Raw genomic sequence first — 24,529 nt, forward strand, 5'->3', positions numbered from 1 at the left:
CAGGCGACCTCTAGTGGCAGTTGTGAGACTTCGTTATGATACAGCAACTAAACCTGAACTAGCCTACAAGTGCTTAAGATACGTGACTTCATCCGGAATATTCGATTTAAAACTGTGTTTAACTCTAAAACGCAGCTAAGCTAACGTCTCTTTAGAAGGTTTTCAAGCGTAGTATAGCCGCGTACCTGGTCAATGACCCCTGTTAGAGGGTAATACCAGAGCCTGTCTAAGGGAAATTATCTGGTAATACCAATACAAGATGCACAAAGGAGGGGTCACTTTATGAAATCCTACAGCAGGACAAGAGCTGTCTGTAATGTTTATCTAAATCCATACGTAAGTCCAGACAACTTGATAGTCTGTCAGAAGTAGGAAGACGGAATTTGAAATAGATGTTTAGCTGGAATACTGGTCAACTTTTTCGTGAAAAAGTCTTCAAATTCAAGGCATACAAGGCAAAAATGTAAGATTAACAGGAAAAGTCAGAACTACTTTATCAACATCCTGGTTGTATGACAGACTGACTACTCTTAATAGGTATGTGCATTTCTCCTGAGTGCATTCAAGAGTCATCTGTGTGCTAAAAATATATCCCAGTTGAGACATAGTATGCTAGTGTATATGGGACACTTACTATGAAAAATTCTTAGCAGATTTGAAGTACTTTCTCTGATGTTTGATGGTACAGTAACCTTCTTCAATCAATAATCATCTTTTCTGCCTCGCAGATATGGTCAGGTAAACCACCCTGCACATACTACAAAAGCAGCCAGGCGCATCTAACAAAATATATGCAGAGCAGACATACAAGAATAGAGGATAGTGATGTAAAATGGGAATTCAAATTACCTAAACACATTTTTTATTTTTTTAAAGGTGGAAAAAGACCTTATTTGGCAACTATCAAAATCATGTCAAAAAAAAAAAAAAAGAACTCTGATCAATCTTCTCCTTCATTCATGGTTTCGTCCCTTATTTATGGCAGGCTCCCACATTAGGTAGCAAATGAGATATGATGGCATGTATTTGATAAGGCTGTGAGGTTATCAACAAACAACAACAACAAAACAACAACAACAGACTCATACAACTGGCATCATGGAAGCAGCCAATTTATTTCATTGCTTCTGGGTTAGGGTTTTGGAGGCGGGAGGGGATGGGGGGCTAACACAAGAACAGTGGTTAAACAGCACAGTCGACAAAGGCCAAGGCAACCACCTGATCTGCCTCTTCCCCTTAGACTTAACACCTTATCCCGACCAAATGGCAACTAATCACATCCCATACACTGCTGCACTAAGACATAACCAGCACACTGCTCTGCAGCTACGGTGACCGAATAAAGGCAATGCACATTTACTTTAGGATTTCATCAAAATTATTATAATTAATATATATATATGTATATATATAAAAAGAAAAATAAAGACTTGAGTCGCAGCGATTTAATAAAGGTCCTTGGCCACACAGTTGTAAAGTCAGGCCCACTCGTACCAGTCAACTGCAGCCTGGGAAGGGAAGGATTAGGGGAGGGTTACTGTCTCCGAATCTTTCTAGGTTATTCTCCACTCCTATTAAGACCACCAAGTGAGGCAAAGGGTCTTCCCTTCAGATGTATGTCCCCCTCTCCGGATCCCCCCCCCCACTCCCCAAATGCAAAGGATTCTCAATGGATTTACAGTAGTACACACCCCTTGCATCTTATTCAAATAAAGGGCTTCAGCGCTATATCAAATCCACTTTAAACAAAAATATTCAATCTATAGAAAAAAATCTTGATTCGTTCAGAGATACGAAAACAGGAAATCCAGTTGACTGGGCTTGTGTGGGGAGGCCTTGCTGGGAAAATAAATTGCACTTGCACCGAGGGGCGATGGGGCTCCTCTCACACTGCTTTACCACGGCGGCTGTGCTTGTATTTGTCCACGTAGGCCTTCACAAGATTGGCGACTTTGTCAGCGTTCACTTCTCCGCTCTTGCTATGGCAGATCTGCACATGCAAAGATGAAGAGATACAGCATTTCTTGTATTGGTTATTTGAAATCTCACAACAATAGTGTGCATACACTGAAGCATAAAACTGTGAGATTAAACAAATAAATAAGATGGCATATAAAATACCCTGTGGGTTTGGAAAAAAGCCATTAAACAAACCTTTTCAACAGCTTTGCGTACAATCTCTTTGTACTCGTCCTTGGTGATGTCCTTTTTTTGGTAGTATGGCTTGATGGCATTCTTGACTTCGTTAACGGCCCTTTCTTGAATCTGAACCTTCTGAAAATAACACAACGGCACTCAAACAACTGATGCACATATGCACCTAACCAAAAAGGCTTTTCTTGCGCCTGCATAACAGGCATCAAGAATTTTGCATTCCACTACTCATTTTTGAAAATAATTGAAAAGACAAGACAGAAATGTACATGCCTTGTCCTTCTTGGAGCCGTCAGCCTTGCCATATGTAGAGGACTGGGTGGTGGAGGATGGTTGAGCCACACTGAGCATGGCATGGGGGGGCACCTGGCCTGGGACCCCCACCGCTCTGGTGGGAGTGAATGGGAATAGGGCCTTACCATGACCGCTCATCGCCTGAGGGGAAGATGAGATAGGGGCAAACTAGTGTTAGGACATAAATATTTCAAGACACTTCATACCAGACAAATTGCAAATTGCCTATATTCATCATTCATCTACCTTCCTGTGTCTGCAACTTGTCTATTTGCATGGCCATTAGACTTGCCTGCTGGATGGGGGGTGGTGGTGGCGGAGGAGGCGGGAGGCCCTGGGCAGCCCCAGCTGGCAGCTGGAGGAGAGGCCCACCAGGGTGGAGGTGTACAGGAACATGGGCTGGCATGCCAAAGGGGGGAGGCTGGAGACTGACAGGGGGGCCACGAGGCGGCATTTGGCCGATTGGGTACCTAGGGTAACCAACGGTGTTGAGCTGAGGGGCCATGACGTTCACAGGGGTGGCGAGCAGAGCCTCAGGGGGTGCCTGGGGGTTTGGCTCACTTTTAGGGGGACCTGGAAGAGAGGAAAAGAATAAAATGATGGGACACAATAATTAGGTAAAATGTCAAGAAACAATAATAAAAACATGTCTGTCTATACATTTTCCTCCTTACAGTTAGCTGTTAATTACACATTTCACTTAATCGGCAAACTATCACAGACTGGATTTTTGTAGTCGTTGTTGTTATACCTGTTGCTGACTGTTCGTCCTCTGGTTTGCTCCATGGCACTCCAGTGCTGGGACCACGCTCCTTTCTTGAGTAGTAGCTCTGCACATCAGCTGGAAGTGTTCTTCGCACCGCCCAATTGGAAGCAGACGACCAACCCGAGCGGTCCAGGTGGCTCTCACCAGACTCTGGTTCCATCTTCCTCCTTCCACCACCTAATCGGTTCTCATTGAAGCGGCTGTATGCATCATTTCCTGAGTTGTTTGCCGCTGCTGGAAAACTCCGGGGCTGGCTGGGGGACCAGAAGTTTCCACGACTCTGACCACCACCGCCTCGCTCTGAACCCCAGCCACCTTGACCTCGATCACCCTTGGCCCAGCTATCCGAGGTTGAATCTCCTCCTCCTCCTCCTCCTCCTCCTCCTCCTCTAAGCACGGTATCTGGCCTAATTTTCTCCTTCACCCAGTCTGGGTCCTCCGGTCGACCTCTGTCTGGTGATCCTTCTCGAAAGTTGCCATTGTCTGAGGCACTGGTATCCCAACTGGGGAAATTACTCTGCCTATCTGCCCCACTCCTCCAGTTATTCTCACGGACATCTCGGCCACCCCGCCAGCTATCCCTTGACTCCCTTTTCTTCGGGGACTGTCCCCCATGATCTGAGCGTTCAGGGGAATCCCTTCGACTACGTCTAGTTCTGGACCGTGACCGGCTTCTTGAACGACTTCTGCTGCGCCTCCTTTTTTCACGACTCCGATCGCCGCTTCTATCCCTGCTTCTGTCCCGGCTGCGGTCCTTGCTCCGGTCCCGGCTGCGGTCCTTGCTCCGCTCCCGGCTGCGATCCTTGCTCCGCTCTTGGCTCGGGTCCTCACTCCGCTCCTGGCTGCGGTCCTTGCTGCGATCCTTGCTCCTCTCCCGGCTGCGGTCCTTAATCCGCTCCTGGCTGCGGTCCTCGCTCCGCTCCCGGGTTCGGTCCTTGCTCTTCTCCCGGCTGCGGTCCCTGCTGCGATGTCTCCTTGAGCTGCCTCGTTCACCATCTCGTTCTCGGCTACGATTCCTTGATGGGGAGCTGGCACCACGGTGACGGTCCCTTGAACGTGACCTCCGTGATGATTCCCGTCTGGACTCTCTTTTGGGGGACCAGGTCGTAGTAGCTGAATGAAACCGTGACTTGCGTTGCCGGCTGTCCTGTCCCGTCTTATCAGGGCCCTTTTGTTCTGCTGCAGTTTCTGATTTCTGATCTTCACTTGCATCTGTTGTCCCTTCCTTCTCTGAGGCATGGCTGACAGAGACAGACGGAGTCACTGTGTTAGCACGGTCAGTGTTGTCAGCCACTTTCGTTGTATTGGAAACAGGGTCACCAAAGTCTGAGCGTGATGAATCACAGTCCATGGGTACAGCATCAGTGTTATCCTGATGGAAGTCTTGCTCAGAGGCCTCTGGATTTGACAGTTCTGGGTCTTTTGCCAATTCTGCATCTAGGGGACAGGGGTCCTGCTCAAATGTGATGTCGATGGCGGGACTAGTTTTGGGTTGCTCTTCAGAGAGCTCAGTTTCAGATGCAATCTCTGCTGCATTATCAGTAATCGGCAGGTCAGACATATCCATGTCTTGAGATTCCTCTGAGGTCTGGGACTCTGCCCTCTCTACGACTTCTGCCACAGCCTCAGGAGAACCAGGTAAAGCTGAGTCTTCTGGTTCTTCAGTTTCCTCACATGAAGCCAAATCTTCCTCGTCCGACACTACAGTATTGTGGCTGGTTATGTCTGGGCTCTGGTTTCCTGCGGGTGGAGATGTAGCCTCTGAATAGTCCTGAAGACCATCCGGAGACTCTGCACCATTCACTGACTCCAAATCAATCTCTTGATTTCCCTTGGTGTCTGGCGATTCAATACAATCTGCATGAGGACTTGTGAGATGATCGATATCCTTCTCTTCAGTCTCAGATTCATGATCGGAGACCACTTGGTCATTAGAATCATGAGTTGGACTGGGGCTTGCCTCTGGCCTTTTCTCAGATTCCGGCACTTCCTCCTCTGAAGGACCTGCTGCCTGATCTTCATCTCCATCTTCATCGTCCTTCTGCTCCTCTTTACCCTCCTCCTCTTCCTCTTCACTCTCTACCGGGTTACTGGGTGCTTGCCGACGGCCCCTTCCCCTTCCTCCTTTCCGCTTTGATCGAGGTTTTGGTTTGGCTGCCTTCTTCGACTTAGTTGTCATAGAGGGCATCTCACTGGACTCTGAAATTTTGCCCGTTTTTCCTGATCCGTCATCAGGGGAGGAGGGTTCAGAATCAGACTGTGAGGGTTGGGAGGCTGCCGACTCCTCAACTTTATTGTGACGAGATGATCTCCTGGTTTGCTGCTTGCCAGAGCCTTTTGGGCCAGCCATTCTGTTGCCTTTTCTATCCTCTCCTTTCGCACAGGTAACTGCACAAACTCTTCCCTGAAACACTATACAATAGAGAGAGAGGAGTCATTAACATCTACTAGACTGCTTGTCCTAGTCAAACAGAAAGGAAAATAGATGGTGATGAGCTGAAAAGAAACCAACTAAAGAGACTACAGAACTACAACTTCAAACCGTGGTTTAAAATGTACAGTATTTAATTTTTTTAAGAAGCACCAATGGTAGTGACCAAGGAATTTAGACAATTTCCTATTATACCACAGGCAGGGTAATTTTCTCTTGAAGAACTAATGGTTGTAGTTAACACAACCCAGAACACAACAGACAAAGGCAAATACATTTCGGCCACTTCTGCTTAGACTTACCCAACTGTCCTGAAGCCAGAGGAACGTGAGAGGTAGACACAAGCGAGACAGACCGCTCCGAAAACAACTTGCCACTCCACATTTGGGGATGGGGAGAATGCCTGTGAAATAACATAACCATAAACATCCCATTGTGCGTCTGTAGACATCAGGGTATTATACCTTTTCCAAAATCAGCAGTCCTCACCGCAAAAGTCCTTTGGAGGCAACGGGTACAGAGGTAGACAACCATGGAGACTCTAGAATTTCCATCCGACACAGATCTGGAACCTCATCAAGAAGTTCCTCTTCAGACAACATCAAAGGTCCAGCGCTAACAGGAGCAAAAAAATATATATTAATATGGACATACATTCCATGGCCTTTAACTCCAAAAACATTCATGGTACAATTTGTATTAATATTGTCAAAAAATGCCAAATCTGATGCATTTTAAAATGCTTCTGAGTGCAGTCTCTGAAATTGATATTTGCGATTAATTTACATTGATTAAATCGCAATTATGTAATGAATTCGGTTATGTTTGAAATCACTTGACAGCCCTAATTTTTTTACAAATCCCTTTATTGTTTGCATGCAATACATGACTATTTTGTCCACAGAAATACATTACAACAAATTAATCATTTTGTATTTTATTTTTTTACCAAGATACTCACATTAAGGGGGTTAGTGCAGCAAGTGGGAGCCCTGCCTGGGAGGATGAAGGAGAGGAGGGATGTGTGGGAATAGTCCGGGGGCAGCAGAATGACTGTCTGACCTAAACAAACATTCAGGTTTAGTAACGGCCAAAAAGTATACCTACAAATACGGGACTTAACAAAAATGTACATGTCCTGCCTGCATTTAACTCCTATTTTTTCAGATTCCCAGTTCACGCTTTACCTGAATGCATTTCTTTGTCCATGCCTGATCCTGACCACATGTGACATAAGCAGCTGTCACAGCAGCTAGATAAGCAGCTGTCTCAAACTCTGGTCATGCACTGTCCGCTGTCTAGAGGTTGGTGGCATCAATCAACTGTTCATGGGCTTTACTTTGCACAAACCCACAGCTCGATGCTTTCATAAGTGTTCAGTGAATAATGAGGTCAGTGTAACATCTATTTGAAACTGTACAAATAAGTACACCCAGCTCTATCCAGCAGGCCAATTCCTACAAAAGACTGAACTTGCATTAGAAAAGATACTGCTGCAAAAATAGTAGGCATCGAAGTACAACACAAACCTTTTTCTTCTTCACAACAGCAGCCCTGTCAGAGTCACCTAGGTGGCAGAAAATATCAACAATCAATACACATGATTAACTAAAACCCACAGACCAAGGAAAATATTAGTTTTGTTACATTAAGATAAACATACCCTTTCTGATGAGGCATTTAACTTTGGCGTTGTCAATTCTCCTTTTCTTCTCTTTCCTAAGGTTAAATCATAATGATACTTTGAATATACAAGGTCATTTAAAAAAATGTGGATACATACACACACATATACAGCTGTAGTCAGTTAAATACTTACTCTTCCCATTTTATGACTTTACTGCTGTCAATATTGAGTTCTCTCAGGCCTGTTGACTTCACAGAAATCTATAAAGGAGGTATAAAAGTTGTGAGCAAAGCATGCCAATTTGTGCACCAATACGTGCACCGCTTAATGTTAAAACCAATAATTGCGACATCAATTTGGCTCAATTTCTCTGCCGTACACTGGGAAATATACAGAAACCAAAGAGGCCACTGACATACCTTAATGCAACCTTGCTGGGAATCCAATTTATAGATGGCATTGAAGGTCATTCTGTCAACAGGACACGAGCACACCACCTACATTCCACAATGAAACAGTAATAAGATTCTATGTGCATCTGATGAGCAGAAAGTAAGTTGACCATTTGACATGGTTATGCTGTTTGGAGAGATACATGACAGAAGGATCATCATGTCAAGAATTTATGAACCGTGTCATGAGAGTTCACAAAAAAAACTATGCATTCCTGCTCTGTTTGCAATGTATAACTTATAACGTATAATTGCCAGCATTGCTTTGTGCGAACATGATCTTGTGGAACACGCTACATTTGTTACTTCCATTTTCATTATGCCATCTTGTTTATGCTGCTTCATATGCAAGTTTGGCTTTAACCTACTCTCACAGTTGTTATATATATTATATGTGATATTCATGGTACCATACCGGTGAATATAACTTCACAATCTTTGGAATGTTCTGAATATCTTCTGCTTTACACAGCCTAGCCACTAGTGATGCATGGGTTGACCCATAACGTGCAGGTGTGGTAAGCTAATCAGAAAATACTGCAGGTTGGGTAGGGAAAATAAGCTTAAGCTTCAAAAGAAGTTATAAATACCTTACAGCTTTAAATGCGAGTAGCATGCAATAGGCTACACACCAGAGGGTGTTCTGTCACACACCCTGTCCTGATTGTCAATAATCTCTCTTATCAAACTGAAGTTGGCCTTTTACACATCTCTGTTCACCCGATCATTTATAATATAATTTATAATTATAACCTATCCTAATACCCTATAATGCAGCCCATCAGCAGTTTTATCATTAATTTGCAATTGTTTTTCAGCCTATGAGTGTTTTTCCTCAGAGTACTTGTAGCTTTTCATTTAAATTCCACCAAAAAATTGTGTTGGTCAGCAAGAAGAGGCTTCCACTAGCAAGACTATGCAGAGATAATGTAGGCTTATATTTTGCATAAGTTCACTGTTAAGAGATGTGAAGGATGCATCGTTTGTTTGTGTGTGCAATTGCGAGAGTTCAGGTCTTAAATTAAGGGTTACTCATTTGGTTGCTATACAATCATAAGGAACACCGTTTGGAATAATTTGCCTGTTTAGTAGGTTTTATTTCCTACACCCAGACACTCATATTAAGCTATAGACTTGCAATCAATGTATTGTGCCAAAGTTTGCTGGAGCCTATTTGTGGTGGCTCATGCACAACCTTGTTGCAATAGTCAGTAGCCATGTTGCGTAATGAATGTCTTGGACTACAATGGATTAACCCATAAGGACCAAAAACCTTTAAGTTTAAGGGATCATCGAACCCAGATCAACCGTTTACAGGGCCGCGATCAACACCCATAATTATCGTTATAATTAAAGTAAACGGTTTGTGAGTCCAGTCAGATTATGGTGGTTGTTTAACGCATATTTATGTAGGTTGGGCGGTGGGGATTGGCTTTCCTAACATATGGGGTGGGTACAGGTATTAAAAAAAAAACACAGATCCGGATACCAATACTAGCTACATTATAACATGTTTATTTCTATTATAACTATTATTAATAGTATGAATTGGTTTGCCTCTACGGTTACACCTTGTGCAAAAACTGAGGCGTATATAGCCTACCACCTGTTTTTAATTATATATACTGTATATATATATTTAAAAAAAACAAAGATGTTGCATTTCTTTTCTTAGACATTGTTTCTACATTTGACGAGACTTACCTCAGCCCAGCGCATAATACAGCTGAGGCAGAACACATGGCTGCATCCTTCAGGGACACCTAGATCAGACTGCCCAAGAGGATGCAAACAGATGGGGCAACGCTGGGGGTGTTCTGGGTCTGGATCTACCCAATCCCCTGGACTCTGCCCACCTAGGGTAAATAATCGCACAGATATTACAGACCTCCATTAATGTTTAACAGGGATATCCAGAGAAACAATCACAAACCTGGTGAAAAGTCATGGCTACACACCATAGTACTAAAACATGTAAGTAAACAAGAAAAGAAAGACATAATGCCAATTACGAAACTGAGTTTTTAAGGTTGAAATGTAAAAATAAAACAAACATACTAATTCATCTAAGACAGAGGATAGGTTAACATGGCCAACTGCATCAGCTAACACTACCTCCTTGATTTCAACACCATAGTTTCAACATTCACCTCCTCTTTTGAATGAGCACTGACAAAGGCAATTACAACATAGCAGAGTATGTTGAAAAACTATTTACTGCCACGATTAAAAGGGACATCTTATTACATAATTTCTACTTTGCACATTAATGTGAATTTGAAGTTAAATCATCCCTACATGCCCAACTAGTATCAATACAGTAACAACCCAAGAAAAGTGATGTGCATCACATAGACCAACGATAAAACCTACATTTCCACGCAGAGCACTGACTTATCGAGGTACAGTGATGAGGTTGTAAATAACAGGCATGAAAACGGGTCAGGGGTGAAAAAGGTGAGAAGGATATTACCCCTCTAGGGGGTCCGGGGGCATTCCCCACCGTAAGAACATTTTTAAAATTCCATAAAGTATCAATCTGATTTTGAGATGCTTTTTTTTGCCAACCTAGGGAGAGCTGGAGAAATTTAACATCAGCCATGAGTCAAAAATTATTATGGCCTTCTTACTAAGTATTATGCAAGCCATTTCATGCCAGCCTGTCACTGGGTCTAACATTTCCAGTATATGAGGCCCAATGTGGTAAGGGCACCACAAATGGCTTAATGCATAATCCCCACAAGAGGTGGTGCACATGCTGTGACCTACTCTTCCATCATGATTGACAGCCAATACAATGTTATGTCATTCAGATTTTAATACATTTTATTGGCAAAGATAATAATTTACATTACAGTTCGTAATACTCTAAGAACTAGGGACGTGAATTGGCAGGGATCTCCCGATACGATACCATCACGATACTTAGGTGGCGATTCGATATGTATCGCGATTCTGTGGGTATTGCGATTTTGCAAGCGATTCGATATTACGATTTCTTGCAATTTCTTTTGGTTATTATTATTTTTAACTGGACCATGGAAAACAGTTGAATCATACATTCAATTACAACAGTCAAATTCACTTCGAGCTTTCCAAGTTTAATTTCAAGTTTGAATTCCTAAATCTTAACATTAACTTAATGACTGCAGGGCAGCCAATAGAGAAAATAAATACAAATGTGCCCTTTTATTGTATAGCCCCTGTAAACTGCACACAAACTGACAGATTAAGAAATGAATGCCATTTAGGCTACTTTTAAAACAATAAAAGGTAAATTAAATAGAATCAGTACAAGTTTTCTTAAAATAAGGGCTGTCAATAGATTTTAAAACATTTTGAAATTCATGATTCTAAATTTATCGCGATTAAAAGTTTGCTTTACTTTTTCAAGACTACATCTTATAAATTAACGAGTAATCACTTCAGACAGTGCGTATTTTAGACACTGTTGTTTAATTGTATTTTTTTCATGCTCTCTCGCCGTCATACGAGGAATGTATGCGAGACACAATGGTGCCCCTCTAGGGGTAAGCAATTTGAATCACCTCAGTCAGCCCACCGTCTTTAACTACCGGCAACCCAAACTGCTACAGAGTTGGCCAACGTACTTCCAGACGTGCAATTTAAACTGTTGAGGTGCAACATGAATTTCGGAACTAACGTCTGACATGTTTGCAGTCCAACATGTTAGCCTTTGTATTCCTACCTAGCTACTATGTGTGAAGCTGAGCTTCTAGCTGTAAGGAACTCATGAATAGAATGCATTGCGCAATCTGTAGGATTATAAGTGGCAACGTTTTTTCCCGCCTTGAATACAATAATTAAAAGCAGGCTAGACAAAAAACAAATTTAAGGCAGCGTGCCAATTAAAAAAATCGTCACACACAAGAATCGCGATATGTAACTGAATCGATTTTTTTCCCCCATCCCTCCTAAGAACCAGATAATGTTTTCTTCTTTACCTGAACAACTAGTGTCAATCAATTTGATGCCAACAGAACACACTATCGCACTGGCAAGTCTGGTATCATCAAGTGTAATAAAAGACTAGAACAGTATACGTGGAACATACTTTAATCATAGATTGTTACTGCGATCAAGCGTAGTAAGAATTAACATTAACTGAAAAGGTTGTTAGCCAATGTTGCCAACTCCACTGCAAGTCTACAAAATATAACCCATCATCAGAGAGCAAACCTAAAAAAAGGGGATTGTTTTCAAAACGAGCAACCGGTGTTCAATAGTTTAGACAATAGTTGTTAGCATTATTTCCCTATTAACTTGAATGAGTCGTCGTCAATCTCCCTAGCGTTGCTAGCTATCTATAGTTAATGAATGTTAACATTACGCTCTACAGTATACCTGCTAACTAGCTTGCCACCAAGTTTTCCGGTGTAATTGATATCACTGACGTGAGAGGAAAACATACTCATCTTTGACGGTCACATGACCTTCGATTTCAGCCTTTCTATGTCAGAGAATGACCATAAACAACATTTTTAACGAGCCTAGTGGTTACAGACCCCTCCCCTCTAAAACATTTTCTCATCGAATCTACACGATTCACGTAGGTCACCTATTTTGATTTCAAAACGGCGAATTTTGCCGAAAGGTGAGGGATTTTAATGTCTGAAATAAGGAAAGGTCATGTAGGATAGTATGCTGTGATGTAGGGTTCACATAGTTCAGCTATTTAACTCACAAGTGCAGCTTTTTATGCAACCAGACCAGTAAACCCTCCTGTTTTTTCTTGGGTTTTCCAATATTGTAGACTTCTCTGACGCCGTCCTCTCATTTTGATATGTTCCTGTGAATCTTTTATATTTGTAACATTTCGTAAAGTAAGGCCTACATAAACGACCCCATCTATCTCTGCAGTGATGGGTTTTTGCTATGCTATCCCTTCAGTAAAATAACGTTAGGCCTACAAAACACACCCGATCAGTCTCTGTACTGATGTGTTCTTGATATGCTCTCCCTCCAGTAAAAAAGGATGGCAGTATCTAGAACATTAGCTATAGCTAGTTGTGAAAAGAAGTCAACAATGTAGTTTGTGACAGAGGCCGCAGATGCAGCCCCTCACTCCTGACATACATTGTCGGCAGTTCAAATAAAGGAGGCATGTAGGCAGCAGCTCGATTGCATGTAAACTGTAAGCATACTTCATTCAGAATAGTAAGACAAAAGCAATGATCATCATGACGGTATCGAGATGAACCTTCAAATTTAGTACCCTGGTAGGCTACAAAATCTGGAGGTGGCTACAGTATGAAACAAGTTAAATGAGGACAATGGCCATGATGTTTTTGTTCATTTCAGTAGCTAGCTTTTCACACCGCATAGCAGCCTCAATGGTAAACAAACAGCCGGCACCACAACAACAACAACAACAAGTAGGCCTATACAGTATGAAACATTTCAACGCTGAATTTGTGAATGTTAGTATTCCCTTTTTTATTTCAAATGTAAGCATTACCTATCTTCTTACTAAGCAGTAGCCTGCTGTAATTTTTGTCTGAAGCAAGTTTATTTTCCATAGCTTGCTAATAAAAATGTACCCGAAGGTTAGGTTTATTCCCATGGTTCATACTCTAAGAACTTTGACATTCTGGAGATAGGCTATGTTCTTATTATTCATGCAGCTATGTTTGTTCATATGAAAACTACTGAGAATTTGTGCATTAAAATAATAATAATAAATACAGTCATTCTCCAAACCTACCTTACAGTAAACTATCAACACATTGACAATAAGGTCTAATTTAACAATGTCCATCCCCACAGAAAACAAACAGAACAGACAAAAGGGAGATCAGTCCAAATATCAAAAAGTTTCAAACAGAATAATACAGATCTGTTTTTTTATATGAGATAAGGACTAAAGAAACGGCAGTCATGTATCCTAGGCCTATACACCACACATAGGATGTAAGTATCACATTTTTGCAAACAACATATCTTTCTGACAATGGGTTTATTTGTAGGCTGGTTTATAAGTTGCATGTAAGTGAGCACCCTTGTCTAAGGCTACGTACACACAGAGCCTGGATTGCCTGGATTGGAGCGAATTTCTTTCCGGATTCAGGCAATCCAGGCTTCGTGTAAACGGGCCATTAATGTAAGGGGTAAGATGACAGTGGTGTAGTGATGGTGTGAAGGGCCAGGATATCTCCCTTGTTTTCAAAGCCCAATGTTGACAGGGCGGCATGGCAACCATGACTTTGACCAGAACTTATTATTATTATTGATCATACTCACCAGTCATCTTGGATATTAGCCGTCCTTTCGGTGTCTAGTGGCAGGCTGCAAAAGCGAGCAAAAAATGTGGTTATTCACATGCTATAATTCATGCAAGAAGTATAAAGATTCTGTTAGTGAAGGGCTACCTTTTTACCCCCAAAGATTTAAACTGGGAAGTTATCAATTTAAATACCCTTCACAAAAAGAGCTTCTCTGAAGAAAAATACATGGCCTGTAGGGCATATCCAAGTGAGGTGTATTCGAAGCCTCGGGGAGTAGAATTTGGTATCAGTACTTCCTCTAACATTTTGAATTGAACCTTCAGTGCACTTCATAGTAATGTGTCTGAGGTGCAAAGACATCACCACTTTAAGGCCAACTTTCTTATCTTAGCATCTGACAAATTGGAGAAAACGCACTTTTGCCAAACACACCCATAGGGCAATCAAGACCACTGTTGTAGTAAGCCAATTATATTAACACTGATTTATCAGCTAGATAACATCACTACACAAACGCCAATTGGAACAAGATCGCTCACTGAAATTCTAATCAAACGTATCCAAGTAAGAGTCTCCAGAACCCAGCTAGTTAATAGACAGAAATGGCAATGGTAGATCAAATCTAATCAACATCAACAAGTTACTAGCTTGATAAACTACAGCGATGTTTGCCATCTGCGATAAAGCCCCTTGCGAATGCCTGTTTTCGCTGTCTATTCAACGGCTTGCTAGCCAGCTGGTTAGCAAGTTTGCCATAACGACTTACATTTGTAACGTTAGCCAGCTAAAACACATTTTCCCTTGAATTCACGAAGCAACAGCTATTCAATTACACACACAAAGAGACACCTAATGTTACCGTGCTATTTGTGCAGTCCAAGTGACACTATAAAACTATCGTTAGCTGGCTATCGCTAGGGATCTTAGGATAGACCGACAAGGCGCAATTAATGTTAACAGCATAAACTTTATTTTACCCAAACAGTTAAATATATCCAGTGTTACCAAACAGCCAACCAAATTCAATCGACATTATTTCAGTCAGTGCTGCGGCAATGCTGGCCGGTTATGTACTCAACAGTTGCCGAAACATTTGTTGTGCTAGTAATTGCTAGTCCTGTCAGCAAGTTAGCTAGGCTCACCCCAACTGCAACATAGCATGGCAAATTTGACAACTAAACATCTGTGCCTTACTTAATGGACTCTTAATACAGTTTTCCACACAATTGCATGGATCAGACACCGCAGGGTATATTTATCAGTGAGAGTGTAGGCACATTTTATTCAAGCTAGCTGCATCCTGCCACATGTAAACTAACGTGACCTTTCAACCCAGTTAGATAGGCCGACGTAGCATCGAATAGCCTGCTTCGTTGGCCTATACCTAACCTAATAGTAACGTTACTTGTTATTACACTTAATTTGAAGTCTAAAATGTATGAAACTCTCATGCGACGACCCAAAAAGACCATGGGCCGGGATCGCGCAGCGTCCATTTAGTCTGATGTGATAACAAAAGCTAAAGAATGAAATGTCTGTAGCTAAATGGTTAGCGACAGCTTGGGTTACTCGCCAAGGCTAGCGAGCTACTTAGCAGACCATTAGCAGGCCCGTGCAAATGTTTGAAAGTGAAGCTAGCCATCTTGCTAAGTTTAAAAGTTCTTAATGACTAAATACAGCTCTATAACATTAGCCAGGCAGCTAACTGAATTGATTTTTGAATAGACTTACCGTTAAGGGATTTCCTAGCTCACAAGCTAGCCCGTGTTTTTTTATCCGATCTTTCAGTTGATTTCAAGACACATACTCCTCTGTTTTGCGAAAAATGGAAACTAGATTTACCCGGGTGCGCTTAACTGTAAATTCGGCACGAATCAGAAAGTATCCCGGCCACATGTCGGCCCCGGAGCCTGCTGTAGCTATGTAGCCAAAATTGGTTGAACCGCACGGTGTCGCTGTAAGAATGCAACCAGAGAGGATTGAGGCGGAGCGAGAGCTGCAAACGATCGACCACTTCCGTGTTCGCTGTTAGCGACACAGCATACAACTGTAGCTGCCAAATGTGAGGACCTGCCTGATGTGAGGCCGCATGCGCAAACTTTGCGACACTATTGTAGTACAACGAGCCAGGTAATGCCGGTGGTGTAGGCTACAGCATGAAGTGGAATGACAAGCGCATTTGTTTACGTTTGAAATCCACCAAGGTTTATGATGTTAAGCTTCATGTTTATTGAATTATTAGTTAAGCAGTGCATTCATTAGCCTACTAGTAACAGTAATACAACATAGCCCCATATGTTGACACTGAGCCTTATGCTGTAAACCGTTGACAAAATTATAAAACACTACGTTAAATAAACCTACATTATGCGTTAAGAGAAGCCAGATACGTTGATATTAAACCATGTATGAGAATGCACGTCTTGGATAGTTTGCTCCTGAGCCTTCTGCCGTAAACCGTTTGTGTTTGCGCATGCGGACTCACATCAGGCAGCGGCGGACTCTAGACATCCTATTGGCGGACTCACATCAGGCAGGGTCCTCACATTTGGCAGCTACAGCAACTTCGGATAAAGCGAAACATCCTCCCCAGTCCCACTCCGTCACAGAATTAACTGTTTGTGTACTGTTAATGAAGGAATGTAGTGTGGTACAACTTTTGAGATGACCCCGATGGAAAAGGGAACACTTTCTGGCTTCAAGGGAAAACATCTCTATCACGAATAATCTGGATCAGAAAGGTTTTTACTGCCTAGTAGGTTTTCACTTAGCCTACCAGGAATGTTCTGTGGTATATTGGTTAATAAATATAAATATACACAATAAACAATACACATTAGGTTATTTTTCAACATAGGAAAAAAAAAACATAAAATATATTAAAAAAATTACAGAATATGTTAAAGTGAAAAATGAAAGAGCTGTGAGCCTATGCAGGAGTGTGCAAACAAGAGTGCGGGATAGGAGTCCGTGTTTGGGGGCGGGGGTCTTGGGTTGGTGAGGCCAACTGCAGACGGGAAGAAGCTGCTCTGGTGGCATGAAATTTTGGTCCTGATGGACTACAGCCTTCAGCCGGAGGGGAGTGTCACAAGGAGACAGTGTCCATGGTGGGAGGGGTCGGCCATATTCTTCCCTGCACGCCTCCAATCTCCAACCTGTAGGCAGACTCATCCCCACCAAAGATGAGCCCAATGAGATTGGTGTTGTCCGCAAACTTGAGGAGCTTGACGGACTGGTGACTGGAGGTGCAGCTGTTGGTGTACAGGGAGAAGAGTAGAGGGGAAAGAACGCAGCCTTGATGGGAACCGGTGCTGATGGTCCGGGGGTCAGAGACATGTTTTCCCAGCCTCACTTGCTGCCTCCGGTCAGAAAGGAAGTCTGTGATCAACCTGCAGGTGGAGTCAGGCACACTCAGCCGGAGAAGCTTTTCCTGTAGCAGAGTTCGGGATGATTGTATTGTAGGCAGAGCTGAAGTCCACAAACGGGATCCTGGCATAGGTTCCTGAGGAGTCCATGTGCTGGAGGATGGAGTGAAGGGCCATGTTTACTGCATCGTCTACAGATCGGTTAGCTCTGTAGGCAAACTGACGGGGATCTAGTAGAGGGTCAGTGATGGCTTCGAGATGACGCAGCACAAGTCGCTCAGATGACTTAATCACCACAGAGGTCAGGGAAACTGGTCTGTAGTCATTAAGACCTGTGATCTTTGTTTTTGGGGGGGAAAACGGGGGATGGGGATGTTGGTCGAGGTTTTTAAACAGGCTGCTACATGGTATGACTTCAGTGAGCAGTTAAAAATGTCTGTGAACACCGGAGACAGCTTATCAGCCCAGTGCTTCAGGATGGATGGAGAGACAGAGTCTGGCCCGGTTGCTTTGCAGGGGTTCTGTCTCCTAAAGAGTGTGTAGACGTCCCTCGCCATAATGGATAGAGTCGTCACTGTGGTGGGGGAAAAGGAGGGAGCTCTGAGGTGGGCAGCTGTGGAGAGGAGCAGGTTCAGCTGTGGTAGGGGAGGTGAAGCTGATGTGCTGGAGCTGGTGGGTGGTGTCACAGAGGATGGTATCGGGACTGTCCCATTGTTTTTCGAAGCAACAGTAAAACTCGTTCAAGTCTTCGGCCAGGCGCGAGTCGTCAGTGGAGTGGGGGTCTCTAGCTTAAAATGTGTAATCTGCCTAAGCCCTTCCCAGACAGAAGCAGAGTCGTTGGCTGAGAACTGGTGTTGGAGTTTCTCAGAGTAAAGACGTTTAGCTTCTCGCACCTCCTTGCTAAACATGTATTTCGTCTCAAATGGGTAATGAGTTTTCACAAAATCTGCCAGAATAAGGAGTGAGTGAAACAAACGCCAGCACAAATCATAGGCAAACTGTGCGGTGAGGTGAAAAACAGTTATCAGTCGGTCTTTTCTATCTAGCTGTTGTCTTGCCTGCTAAAATTAAAGACGTTTCTACCTATATGGTAAAGCAGAAGAAGAATGACTATATCATGTCACCAAGCAGCATGTGGGACTCTATCGTGTTATCCATGGCTACCAACAACTATTAAGTCACAGCCCTGTGGATTTTTCATAAAACTCAGCTCTGGTGTAAAACATCTTATTTATTCAATGCAACATCCTTAGGTAATCAACGTTTTTACTTGGTCAGGCGCCACTGATTTGAGAGGCAGAGGGCAGAGAGGAGTAGAGACAGGAAAAGGACAATACAGTGCAGGTCCTAGTGATACAAGAGGAGAGCTGGAGAAGGTCCTGCAAACCTGTCAAGTTAACATAATTGAAATCCTTGAGGTCGAGATAAGTTGTCCAGAGATGCTGAATATTGAAACCTTGTTGACTAGTAGCCTACAATTGCTAAACAGACATATTAAGTGTGCAGTGTGAACATTGCAGTATCTCACAAACTTATAGTAACTTATGTCTGGTTTAAATCATGTTGGAAGCTAGACAATAGCATGTGTTCATCACATCAGCTTTCTGCTTGCTCACTCTGAGATGTTCCAGGCTTTCGATGTATTTGTCCACCAGGAAATAAGTCATGGATGAAGGCTTGACTAGACCTGTCAAGAAACGCCACTAGATGTCAGAAGTGCAGGAGCAACTGCAGCTTCACCATGGAGTCAGCAGAAAATGTGAGTTTCCAGTATTTGAAATAGTACACGTTGATATATGTTTCTTTAATGCCTCTTTCCTCCACCTTCCTCACCTTAACACAACTAGTTGATTGTGGATTTAATTACCCACCAAAGAAGCTAAACTAAGCACAACTTTTGAGAATTTTTCTACTTCAGTGTACAAACAATTTTTTCTAAGTAGCTTAGACTGTCAGGGACAGAAAGGTGCATGCGTAAATAAAACACACACTGTTCCACCGACTCTGATCATTCGTACTGTTACGACCCCCTGTGCCCCCGTTTGGTCAGCGCAGAGGCTGTGGTTCTTGCAGGGAGATATTATTGATTCATTTGTCACACCTGCTTAGATATGTCCAGTATTCCCTGGCTCTCCCATCCTCTCCAACAGCATTTGCCTTTTGTTTTCCGTTTTGCTGAGACCCCCAAACACTGACTGACACTGCATTTTTGCTTTCTACCACTATACAGACATTTTTCACATCCTTTATTAATTCTTTAATAAACATGCCACCTAATTACTACCTGCATGTGGCCTCCCCTTCATGTTGCCATGCTTGGAGCCAAGCGTGCATAGCAGCACCCATCGGCAGGAAAGGCAAGCTCCGCCCCTGAGTGCAACTTCCATATCTTGAATCCTACCTGAGCTTCCTACCTGTCCAACCTAGGTCTCTAAAGATTTTAAAACTAATATAAAAATTATGTCATATGCTTCCACAAGATATGGCCAGGTCCAGTTCTTTTTTTGTGGAAAGATTAGTGATTGTTCCCCTCAAACTCTTAGTTTTTACATGTTTATGAGTTGGTTTTCACATATAAGGCCTGTTTTAAAAAATAAGGATTCCTTATCTTGAAGCTCCACACGAAACAGCTACAAGCCTTATTATGTCAAAACAATGCTGAGTAGTTTTGCATAACCCAGCTGCAAGGGATTGTACAGGGATTCTGAGTGACAGTTCCAACAGTGTGCAACGAATAGGCATACCCATCTCTTCCACTACATGTAGCAGTCGGACACCTTTTTCATTTTAAATGTAGTCATTTAGCAGGCACTTTTATCCAAAGCGACTTACAAGGGATAGAACTATCAAGCTACATGCAATAAAGACCTAGTGGAACAATAAATACTATACATAAGAAATAGGAAAAAAAAGTGCAGGAATGTAACTACTGTAAGTGCAAGTTAAGTACTAGTAGAAGTGCAAGTTAGGAAATGAGGTGCTCTCTGAGGAGTTGGGTCTTCAAGAGCTTCTTAATGGTAGAGAGGGACACCCCTGCTCTGGTAGTGCCAGGCAGCTTGTTCCACCAACGTGGAACTACAAATGAGAATAGTCTAGATTGCTGTACTTGCACAGACAGCAGTGCTAAACGATGCTCATTAGATAAACGCAGCATCCTGGGAGTAACATTTGCCCTAACAAGACCATTTAAGTAGGTGGAAGCAGAACCAGTAATCACTCAGTGAGCAAGCATAAGTGACTTGAACTTAATGCGAGCAGCTACAGGCAGCCAGTGGAGCTCAATGACTAGCAGGGTGACGTGTGCCCTCTTCGGTTGGTTGAACACCAGACGCAGCGCCACATTCTTGATCATCTGTAGTGGTTTCGCCACACAAACCGGCAGGCCAGTTGGAGGGCGTTACAATAGTCAAGGCGGGAAATCACCAAGGTTTGTACAAGGAGCTGGGTGGCATACTGGGTTAGGTAGGGCCTGATTTTGCGGATGTTGAGCAAAGCCGCACGACCAGGAGACAAAGGCAATGTGGTCGGTGAATGTTAGTTGGTCATTGATGATGACTCCTAGATTTCTTGCTGCTTTGGTAGGAGCAAGAGATAAGGAGTCAATGTTGATATCGATGTTGCGGTGTATGGCCTGTTTGGCTGGGAAGACCAGCTCCTTTTTAGCCAGATTAAGTTGAAGTTGGTGATCCTTCGTCCATGTGGGTATATCAGAGAGACAATCCGAGATTTGTGCCAAGACAGTGGTGTCGTCAGGAGGGTAAGACAGATACAGTTGGGTATCATGTGCATAGCAGTGATATGAAAAACCATGCGAGCAGATGATAGGGCCCAACGAGTTGGTGTACATGGCAAAGAGAAGTGGTCCCAACACCGAGCTTTGGGGCACCCCTGTGGTGAGGTACTGACAGCTGACCTTGCCATGACACGTTGAACGAGCTATGTATGTCAGATACTAAGCAAAAAGGTTTGTATCTGCTTTTTACGTCTTTACGGCAGAGTGATTGAACTTATTTTCTTACTGCCAACAGGGTTTGGGGAAAGCCTGATATATCAGCTTGAATCGTTGGTGGCGAAGTAGGAAGTATAGTGTTTCCATTGGGGTTGATGCTGATTAGTTAAAGGCTGGTCCAGTGGTTTCAAAATGAACCAATGTCTGTGCCCATTAGAAAGAACCCCCTGTAAACAATCCCCAAGGGAGCGAGGCCAGACCCTATTCACAGAGTGAATTTGGGTCTAGTTGTACCAGGCTAGTGGAATTCCCCCTCCTGTTTACAATGTTAATGCTTCGGCCTTTTACAGCCCAGTTATACTATAAAATAATCTCAAGTATTTCTGTGTTAGATTTGGCCATTTTTGGTTTCCATGGCCATATTTACACAGAGCCGGCCCAGAACCTGTCCAAATCAGACCTAGGCCACTACAGGACAGGACAGGACAGGACAATGGAGGGCGTTACAATAGTCAAGGCGGGGAATCACCAAGGTTTGTACAAGGAGCTGGGTGGCATACTGGGTGAGGGCAGGGCAGGGCAGGGCAGGGCAGGGCAGGGCAGGGCAGGGCAGGGCAGGGCAGGGCAGGGCAGGGCAGGAAAAATGTGGGTGGGGAAGTGGTAGACCACTGCTCTCCCATGCCCATATCCACAGCTGAAGTGCCCTTGAGCAAGGCACCTAACCCCGATCACTGCTCTCAAAGGCAGCTCACTGCTCCGGGTTAGTGTGTAACCTCACTTCCCTGTGTTGTGTGACACTTCCCTGGATGGGTTAAATGCAGAGGTGGATTTCAGAGTGTGTGTGTCACCTCTGCCATAGAGAGGACTTTCACTTTTTCACTTTCACTTTCACAGGGCCTATGTGCATTTGAATTAAGGAATGGGTCCGTTTGGCCGTTTGCATCCATCCTAGCTCTATGTGTCATCATGAAGAAAATGAACTTGCAAAATGATCATAATATAGAATGTGCATGAATTGAATTCCACTCCGGTTATAATACATTATTATTTATAATATTGTTTTATTATTAATTTATTATTAATTATAAATTATTATAATATATATTATATTTTATTATAATATCTTTATTTAAAACTGTATTTTTACTTGGATATTCTTATTTTGTATTTATGCTATCTTCTAAATCTGTATAATAGTTATGTTTTCAAGTGTATGTTTATGTGTACGCTCTCCAATTCAACCCACTGGCTACCATGTTAGATTATTTTCGACATAAAAGAGCTTATGCACTCACACACACACAAATAGCATCTAAAGTCGCGCTGTATAGGTATTTCCAGTGTTAGCCTGAAGGGGGCAATGGTATCCTATTAAACTTTGTGAAGATCTAGGCTACACACGCAGAATGAGACGCTACAAAATGAGCTTCACTTCCCAATAGGTGGATATTAGGAATACAGGGCAGGGCCAGTGGTGTAGTCCATGGTATACGCAGGTATACGAAGTATACCCACTTATTTTGCAGTTAAAATTGCTTGTACCCACTTCTCAAAACAGGGCGTTTATCCAGTGCTGTATGGGCTGCTTAAAAATATTGCAAAAGTTAGGAGTATTCCCACTTCTCCAGGGTCCACTACACCACTGGGCAGGGCATAATATTGTATACATATCTGAGAGTGGTCTACTGAGTTATGCTCTAGGACCACTGTAGTAAATGAAGGCCACATACACACACACACACACATATATATATATACTTATATGTTCAATGACAGAAAGGACTATAAGGAACACAATGTTCTTGATTTCAGTACTTGTGTGACTAAGCCTTGCTTGCCTGTTTCTGATTTAAAATGACAATAAAACCACATGGTGTAGTGCCTTCCAAACACGTGCGATTTCGAATGTCTTGGCATGACTATCTCTCCTATCGGCCACAGATCCTCACCTTTGTTTAATTGACTACATATTTATTTAATCTATGGATCAAGTGGCATAAAGAATGTTTACACTGCAAACAGGGAAGGGTAATGTAACCAGCTATCAATTTCCTCAATCCAGAAATCCATTCCTGGCATAGCCAGACAAAGAGACCACATGAAAACACCCACATTATTTTGGTTATGTTTGTCTTTTAATGTTTACATGATATACATAGTGTTTCATTGAAACAAGAGTGTAGCACTTGTAGGGATGCCCTCTCCTTTACATGGTCATGATATCTTTCAAACTCTCGCAGGCCCTTCCAAAGGAGTACAGCATTTTTAACAGTGAATAAAGTGTGCTGGGTCAACGCATAGTGTGCTCCAAAGAGCACACCAACTGACTGATGTAAACCACTTCCATTGACTTTAAGGTAGGATTCAGTTAAGAATTACAGTAGCACAGTTAGAGCTAGTGGTGGCAGCAGAGGGGACAGGAGACTGGAGGACAGCCACGGCATTGTTCTGTACCAGTAAGGGCATGTTAATTTATGACAAGACTACTGTGACATGTTCTGACAGCTCTCAAAAGTATTCAACTGCCACTTAAATGAAAAATAAAGCTAAAACAAAATAAAACATATATACACATATTTACATTATATAAATATAGTAAAATAGATTAAATTACATTGATGTTCTCTCATAAATAATGCTGGACAGTAACATTTTGGATGACATTTGTCGTTTGAGGTTAGCAACTGGAAGCACAGTGAAATGCCTTTCCCGATGTGCCTGCAAAAATGACATTTCTGGGCACAAGCGGCAGACAACAAGGTGACAAGCAGACATGACGTGTTCTCATTAAGCTCCTTTCAGGTTTTTTCTCTCTCTCCATTTGAGTGTTTCACAATGAGAAGCTGCCAACAGTAAACACTGCAATGGTGACAAACTTGCGGTGAAGCTTCAATTGCACGGATACAGCCCCGCTTGGAAGCCAGTTTAAACGTACCCTCCTTTTGGTTATGTGCGGTTTTACAGTTAAAAAAAAAAGCAGTTTTTTTTCTTCTTTGCAAGTTATACAGGTACATTACAACCACAGCATGTGGCTTAAACAATAAAAAAATGAACATGTCTTTAAAGATTCACTGTTCCTTAAAGAAACTAAATGTAGTGCTCCACACTTGGTGGGAGTTCTAACAGCAAACGTGTCCAGTCTTAAACTAGTTTTTCTTGACATTTTTTTCTGCCCGATTCATGGATAAGGTTACATAGTGATAGTTATTTAATAAAAAGAGAAATCACTGGCTATTTCACACCCAG

The 24,529-nt window shown here is 42.7% G+C and overlaps 1 protein-coding gene across 2 annotated transcripts; it reads right to left on the reverse strand.

The window, feature by feature from the left end:
• Window positions 1–1,103: 1,103 nt before the first annotated feature.
• scaf11 (SR-related CTD-associated factor 11) lies at window positions 1,104–15,899 on the reverse strand. Of its 2 annotated transcripts, none has more exons than XM_080850832.1 (15): window positions 15,701–15,899; window positions 13,986–14,030; window positions 9,429–9,580; window positions 7,692–7,769; window positions 7,465–7,532; window positions 7,309–7,364; window positions 7,175–7,212; window positions 6,607–6,707; window positions 6,135–6,260; window positions 5,948–6,048; window positions 3,200–5,626; window positions 2,741–3,021; window positions 2,428–2,589; window positions 2,155–2,271; window positions 1,104–1,990 (listed from the first exon to the last, which is right to left on the reverse strand). In XM_080850832.1, exons 2-15 carry the CDS (start codon window positions 13,990–13,992, stop codon window positions 1,886–1,888), a joined length of 3,819 nt encoding a protein of 1,272 aa, XP_080706958.1. In that variant the 5' UTR covers window positions 13,993–14,030; window positions 15,701–15,899; the 3' UTR covers window positions 1,104–1,885. The 2 variants fall into 2 exon arrangements, with proteins under 2 accessions (XP_080706958.1, XP_080706957.1); XM_080850831.1 differs by having other exon boundaries at window positions 2,155–2,274.
• Window positions 15,900–24,529: the final 8,630 nt, after the last annotated feature.

The sequence above is a fragment of the Sprattus sprattus genome, assembly GCF_963457725.1.
Source record: "Sprattus sprattus genome assembly, chromosome: 14".
Taxonomy (NCBI): Eukaryota; Metazoa; Chordata; class Actinopteri; order Clupeiformes; family Clupeidae; genus Sprattus; species Sprattus sprattus.